Source organism: Coturnix japonica, chromosome 2 (assembly GCF_001577835.2).
Source record: "Coturnix japonica isolate 7356 chromosome 2, Coturnix japonica 2.1, whole genome shotgun sequence".
In the NCBI taxonomy this organism is placed as follows: domain Eukaryota; kingdom Metazoa; phylum Chordata; class Aves; order Galliformes; family Phasianidae; genus Coturnix; species Coturnix japonica.
In genome coordinates this window covers 429,665-436,572 of record NC_029517.1, presented here as the reverse complement: position 1 = coordinate 436,572, position 6,908 = coordinate 429,665, and the positions used below count along the sequence as shown (strand labels likewise).

Genomic DNA, 6,908 nt, shown 5'->3' with positions numbered 1-6,908 from the left:
AACACGCCGGCTCCAAAGATGTTCCGCACGCCCTGCACGGCCTCCTGGTCCTCCTCGGTGAAGCGGCCCAGCTGGGTGACCAGCAGCAGCACGTGGGGGCCGGGTGAGGACAGCTCGATGCAGCGGGAGATTTCAGTGCACATCTCATCGCTGCGGTCCCACACATGGAAGATATCGGCCGTGTCAACCACCACAATTTCCTCTCCATTCCAGTGCCCAACTGCTGTGTTGCAGCTGCGGGTCACCGGCGTGGTGGACAGCTTGGACTCAAATACGCGACGCCCCAGGAGGGTGTTCCCTGTGGCGCTTCGTCCCCCCCCGGTCTTCCCAACCAGGAGCAGCCGCATCGCGGAGCTTCTGCCGTCCCTGGGCAGCGCAGGGACACGTCGAGTGGCTGAGGCTGTGCTATGGGGACACAATTGCGGGGCTCCACCAGCTGCTCAGCTGGTAATGCTGCAGCACAGACGGCCCCAGCAGCGCCCGGAGAGCAGCGGAGAAAGGAGGGAAGAGAAAGAGAGCCGTGACACAACGTGCTGGGGTGGCACAGAGCAGAGGGGTGGCGACAGCCCGGGGTGCAGGGGCACAGTGGTGTGGTGACAAGGACCCCCCTTGGAGTTGACAGGGACCCCTCTGAGCGGTGACAGGGACACCATTGGGGGATGAAGGACCCCTCTGTTCAGGGACACGCGTTCAGCTGCGGTCGGCATGGGGCCAAGTGCAGTGCCGGAGTTCTCCCCATTCTGGGGCTGGGGCTGCACTGATGGATGGGGTCTGCACTGTGCTCGTGTGATCACAGGGAACAGGGAGTGGGGAGAAGGGAAGTGGGGAGGAGAGAAATGGGGAAATAAAGAAAGGGGAAAGAGGAAATGGGGAGAGGAGAAAGGGAGCTGGAAAAATGGGTAGAGGGGAGAGGAAATAGAGGAATGGGACAAGGGGTGTTGAGGGGAAAGGCAGCGGGAGAAGGGAAAGGGAAAAAGAGCGAGAAGTGCAAAAAGAGGGAAGGAAGAAAAAGGTGTAAAAGGGAAAAATGAAAACGGGACAGGAGAAATGGGAAGAGAGGGCGAGGGACAGAGCCGCTCCCTGCCGCGCTTCCCCTGCCCCGCATCCCGTCCATCTCAACCCCTCCTGGCTGCATGGAGCCCCCCCCGTTCCCCGGCCGTACCTTCCCGTAGCTCCGGTCCCAGCTCCGTCGCAGACCGCCCAGCTCCGCCGTGTCCCCGCGGGGCCGCGCACCGACACAAAGCGCAACGATCCGCGGCTCCTCCCGCCTCCCGCCCCCTCCCTCCCTCGCTGCCACACACGGTGACGCTCAGTGCGACATTCACCCTTTCTTTGGGCTCCTCCAGGGGTGGGCGCTGCAGCCCCCGGGCAGTCCGAGCCGTCGGACCGGCAGTGAGAAGTGCGGCACTTATACCGGAATGGCTCCGCTTGGTTCCGATAACACCGTCCCAACGAGCACCGGCTCTGCCCCGTGGCACTGCGCCCTCAGGTGGCTTCCCTTCCTGCTATAAGCAATGCAGATCTTCAGAGGACTCGTGAGCTTGACAGCCCACGGTAGGGAGCTGGAAAGGGATTTCCTCTGAGGTCTCTTCCAGCCCCAGGTGTGCTGTGATTCTGTGATGTCCTATGGTTGCCTCTGTAGTCGGGCTATGTCTTGAGTTGGAATGTAGGGCCCATGAGTATCACCTGATCCAACCCCTGGCCACATACAAAAGCACCCAAACCCCAACCCTATGCCTGGGAGCGCTGAGCATCAGGAGCTCCAGCACCTTGGGGATGAGCCCAGGCTCTTCTCTGTGCTGTGCAGCAATAGGACAAGGAGCAATGGCCTAAAAACTGAACATAGGAAGTTCTGTACTAACATGCAGAAGAACTTGTTTATGGTAAGGGCGATGGAGCGCTGGCACAGGCTTCCCAGAGAGCTGGTGGAGTCTCCTTCTATGGAGATACTCAGCAGCTGTCTGGATGCCGCCCTGTGCAACCTACTGTAGGGTACTGCTTTAACAGAGTGGTTAGACTTGATGATCTCTTGAGGTCCCTTCCAACCCTATCCAACAGGGCAGGATGGGGCCCAAAAGGCAGCAATGTGCCAACAGCACTGTGTGTTTTCTGCTCAGTGTGTGATTTCTCGGAATGGGAGCAGCTCAGCCTGGCCTTTGGCTCACCCCGCAGGATGCAGCGCCATTGCTTTCACTTTCTATTTCTGCCTGCTGGGTGAGCTCAGAGCTGAACATAGAACCAAGCTGAGGTGCAGAGCAGAGCGACTTCCTGAGCTCCAGCGGGGAGTGAAGGAGCAGCAGAGGCTGCAGCTGTAACCAACCCAACCCAACGTGCTCCAGCTCCCTCTTTCCACCTCTGCCCGCACTCTTTGCCCACTGGGTCCTGCCTTGGGGGTGGGGATGCCCTGGGCCCCCTTCCAGGGACGTGTCCTCTGCGACCAGCAGCACCTCGCAGCCCACAGTGCACCAGCAGCAGGATTAATGTGTTCATGTAGTGCAGGAGGTGCCATGGGTCCCTCAGCCTGGCCCAGGCATGGCTGCAAAATGGCACAAATCCCCTGAAATCCTGCAGGGTGGTGGGAAGGAAGGCTGGGTCCGTTGGGATCCCTGCTCCCAGCTGGCACCTGGCTATGTATCCTTCACTCCCCCCATGTGCCACATTCAGGGATCTCTCCAAACCCTGTGCCAGTTCCACCACCTGTGGGGATGTGAGGAATGCTCAGACCATTCATGGCAGTGAGGGCCCTGTGACCAACCCCATCCCCACACTGCTGCCACTAGAGCTGCTTTGGGCCGGGACCCCTCCCGTGGGTGCAATTCCATTCCCTTGGGCACTGTTTCCATCCCATGGGTGCTGTTTCCATCCCATGTGTGCAGATCCCACCCCATGGGCACTATTCCCATCGTGTGGGTGTTGTTCCCATCCCATGGGCATTGCTCATTCTGTCTGAACACTCCATGCACTCCCAGCAGCACGACGGCATTTCTCAGCTGCTGCCCATCTCTGTCCCTGACACAGAACCAACACATGCAGACCACTCTGCTGGCAATGAGATGGGGATGAAGCCACAACACAAAACAGCTGGCTCACACTGTGATGTTGTATTCATGCCGAGATGAGCAGCCTGTGAGGGGCTACAGTGCCATTACATGGAAAGAGGCCACGTGTTTTGTGGGGCAGCACTGCAGTGTGCCTACCAGGGAAAGGCGGCACAGCACAGCTCTGCTGGCTAATGCACAAAGCGGTTGTAGAGCGACCTACCCTGCTGCCAGCACCATGAGAACACACCGCACAGCTGCTGCCAGCACCTTGAGAGCATGCGGTACGTGTGCTGCCAGCACCATAAGAGCCTGCGGGACAGCAGTACTGCAAGGATGCAGGAGCAGCAGGAGAAGATGCGCCGTGAACACGGCATGCTGAGCAGCCGCCACACGACCGGGGTGCTTTGCAGCCACTGCACGACCAGGGTGCTTTGCAGCCACTGCAGGAACGACGTGTGCCACCCCCCCTGCAGCTGCTTCTCCACGTCCTCGGCCAGGAGATCGCATTTCTTCTCGAAGTCGATGTCTGGGCGCTCCATGAGCTGCTCGGCTCTGTCGTAGAGCCCGTTCCGGTAGTAGTTGTTCAGGTCCCCCCCCAGCATTTCCAGCACAATCGCCAGCAGCTCCCCGACCTGCTCCTCCTTCTGCTTCCCGGTCGCCCGGTTGTCGAAGGCGCAGCACCGTTGCCCGCAGTCCCGCAGCAGCTTCTGCAGCGCGTAGGTGCCGGTGTCCTGCACGTACCGCAGCAGGGAGCCGCCCCTCAGCTCGTCCCCGCGCGTGAAGACCACGACGGTGCGGCCGGCGGCGCCGCTCCCGAACAGCCGCCACACTTGTTGGACGGCAGCCTCGTCCTCCTGCGTGAAGCGGCCGAGCTGCGTCACCAGCAGCAGCGCGTGCGGCCCCGGCGCCGACAGCAGCGCGCAGCGGGCGATCTCACGGCAGCACCGGGCGCTGCGCTCCGGAGAGTCGAAGGCGTCGGGCGTGTCCACCACGTGCACGTCGTAACCCTTCAAGGTTACGCTCTGCATCGAGCTCCTCTGCGTCACCGCTGCCGTGGCCAACCGCGACTCGAAGGCGGCCGTGCCCACGATGCTGTTCCCCGTCGCGCTCCTCCCGCCGCCGCTTTTCCCGACGAGCACCAGCCGCAGCTCCCGCGGCCCTTCGTTCCTCCGCGCCCGCAGAAAATGCGGCGGCTGCTCAGTGACGAGCTCTGCGGGGAAGCGGCGGGGCGTGAGGCTTCGTCCGGGGGCACCCGCACTTCCCCGGGGCCGCCCGCCCCGCGCCGCGCTCCCGAGGACCCGCTCCCGTTCCAGACACCGCCCGCAACGCCGCCCCCCGCGCCCTCACCGCGCAGCGCGCCGTTGTCCCCATGCGGGCCGCTCTCCATCGCTGCTCCTCGCGGGACGGCTGAGCTGTGCCGGGGCTGCACGGGGACGGAGGGGGCGTCCGAGGCTCGCGGCGCTGGGATCGGGCTCCGTTCGCCCGCGGGAAGCTGCGCCGCCCGCTCCGACTCTTTCCTTTCTGTCGGAAGGGAGCACGGGAGGCGCCGGAGCGCGGACGGCGTTTGTGGGTGGGACCGCGGGGGCGGAGCTGGATGGGCCGTGCGGTGCCAGCCGGGGGCTGATATCGCTCTGCGGGGAGCGGCCGCCCCGCCCGCAGCGGAGCCGAAGGTCGCGCAGACCGTAACCGCCTCGTCCCGTAAACGTGCCCCGCTTCCCGGCAATGCCGCCGCCGCCCCGAGCACGAACGGACGGAGCGCCCCGCCTCTCCCCGCCCCGCCCCGCGCTCCCGCAGCGCCGGGGGTCGCTGCCCTCCCTGCCGGCCCCGCAGCCGGGCCGAGCTCCCGGGGGCTCCCCGACCCGCCGCGACACGCGGAGCGCTGGGGGCTGCCGGCCCGAGGCGGTTCCGAGCCGGGACGGCTCCTCGGCGCCCGCGCTCTCCCGGCAGCGTTCAGCCCCGCCCGCAGCAGCGCAGCCGTCGTGGTTTCGTGCTTTCTTCGTCGTTATTCCACCTTTAGGGCATCACGCAGGGATGGCGGTTCAAGAGTCGGTGCGGCAGCTCCGAAGGAGGATCTGCAACACCCAGAAAGGCGCGGCGAGCCCAGAACGCTTTATTTTGTGGTTTTTTTTTCATCTTCCGGGGGAGGCAAAGATAAAGGGAAACTCACAGCAACGCTCTCCTTTACTCCCTGTCAGTCTCAGCTGCTGCAGCATCAGCAGAAGAGCTTTGGGGTTTGGGAACTTCTCCCTCATTTATTTTATTTCTTAGCTTCGATCCCAACTAAATTGTATTTCACCGATAGAATTAGAACATTTATTTCCTCATCTCGTTGCTGCTTCTCCCCTTGTCTGGCTCCAGCTCCCTTTCCCCCCCTTTTAGGGTATTGAAAAACTTGGAAACTCGAGTCCCAAGGTCCTCCTTGCCGCAGGGCTTCGTGTGCTGCCTGAGTGCGATGCCCTCAGCCATCTTCAGCACCTCATCAGCCTGCGCATCCCGGTCCTGCCTCGGCACCGTGTTGCTCACGGCGCAGTAGTGCTCCCCGCATGCATTCACCAGCTTCTGCAGCGCTCCGTTGTCGGCCGTCCTCACGTATTCCTCCAGCACGCCGTCCCCCAGGTCTTCCTTCCGTGTGAACACCACCATCATACGCTTCTCAGCGTCCTTCCCAAAGAACTTCTTCACCCCCTTCTGCACCTCCCGGTCCTCCCGTGTGTAGCGGCCCAGCTGCGTCACCAGCAGCAGCACACAGTGCTCGTGGGCAGCGAAGCTGCGGCAGTTGTCGCGCTCCTTGGCCAATTGTTGCTTGTCCCACTGCGACCCCCCGACGATGGCCGGGGTGTCCATGACCACCACGCTCCACTCGCCCCAATCCCTCCTGCCCTTCGCACACGTGGTGGTGACGGGTTGGGACGCCAGCCGGGACTCGAACAGCTCCTGGCACAGCAACGTGTTGCCGGTGGCGCTCCGGCCCGCTCCGCTCCGCCCCAGCAGCACGACGCGCAGCTCCGGTCGTTCACCTGCGGGGACAACGGGACGCGGGTTGGACGTGAGGGACAACTTCCCGTCCCGGAGAGCGGCCGGGCGGGGGCACGGGCTGCCCGGGCAGCGGAGACCAGCGTCCCTGGAGGCGTTCCCGACCACGGGGACGCGGCGCTGCGGGACGCGGTCAGTGGGCGCTACTGGTGGGAGGCGGACGGCTGGATGCGGTGACCCCGGCGGTGTTTCCGGACCTTAAGGATTCAGCGACTGCCTGATTCTACGGCTGCAAGTGGAGAACGCTGCAGGAACGACTCCTGACAGGGAGCGAGGGAGCTGCAAACCCCGACCCTGGGGAGCGAGGGGCTGGGGAGCCCGTCCTGCAGGGACCGAGGGCAGCCGTGACCCCATCCCCGGGACACCGAGGGGATCGGGGACCCCATCCCGCGGTTTGCCTGCACAGCACAACCCGGCGCGCACCTATGGGGCAGATCCGACCGGCACTCGGGCATCTCGACCCCATCCCGCGGCTCCCCTCTCCTTCCCGCCGTGCTCCCGCACGCCCCGTCCCCGCTCTCGCCCCCTTCTCTCCGCCTGGCGCTCTCGGCTCTCGCACCGCTTTCCCTTCGCTTCGACTTGCTGCCTTCGGAGCCGTCCTCCTCCCGCCCCATCCCGCTCCGCCTCGGCCCGGCCGCCTCTGCGGGGGACTCGGAGGAGGTACGGCTCCGGGGGAGGCCCGACGCTCTCGTCTCCGCGGCGCGGTCCGCCATGGGCGCGGAGCTGCGTCTGCTTCGGTTCCGCTCCCTGCCTGCTCTGACACCGAGGGCTCCGCTCCGCTCCTGCTCACCCGGCCGAGTTCTGCGGGACGGGAACCGCCTCTGGGCGGGGAGG

General features: G+C 64.2%; 3 protein-coding genes across 3 annotated transcripts in view; all 3 read right to left on the bottom strand.

The window, feature by feature from the left end:
* Positions 1-1,464, bottom strand: part of LOC107308658 (GTPase IMAP family member 5-like) — a 2,284-nt gene extending 820 nt beyond the window's left edge. Inside the window, exons 1-2 of the mRNA XM_032443174.1 lie at positions 1,326-1,464; positions 6-453 (exon numbers count right to left, since the gene is read on the bottom strand). Coding sequence (XP_032299065.1) covers positions 6-347 — 342 coding nt within the window. The 5' untranslated portion in view covers positions 348-453; positions 1,326-1,464. The remainder of the gene's footprint in view (positions 1-5; positions 454-1,325) is intronic.
* A 1,618-nt stretch (positions 1,465-3,082) lies between these two features.
* LOC107308694 (GTPase IMAP family member 1-like) lies at positions 3,083-4,795 on the bottom strand. Its single transcript, XM_015852767.2, has 2 exons — positions 4,389-4,795; positions 3,083-4,251 (listed from the first exon to the last, which is right to left on the bottom strand). Exons 1-2 carry the CDS (start codon positions 4,426-4,428, stop codon positions 3,230-3,232), a joined length of 1,062 nt encoding a protein of 353 aa, XP_015708253.1. The 5' UTR covers positions 4,429-4,795; the 3' UTR covers positions 3,083-3,229.
* Positions 4,796-5,129: 334 nt separating this feature from the next.
* LOC107308693 (GTPase IMAP family member 2-like) lies at positions 5,130-6,892 on the bottom strand. The gene is made up of 2 exons (XM_015852766.2): positions 6,634-6,892; positions 5,130-6,058 (listed from the first exon to the last, which is right to left on the bottom strand). The coding sequence occupies exons 1-2, from the start codon at positions 6,785-6,787 to the stop codon at positions 5,355-5,357; spliced, it is 858 nt and encodes a 285-aa protein (XP_015708252.1). The 5' UTR covers positions 6,788-6,892; the 3' UTR covers positions 5,130-5,354.
* Positions 6,893-6,908: the final 16 nt, after the last annotated feature.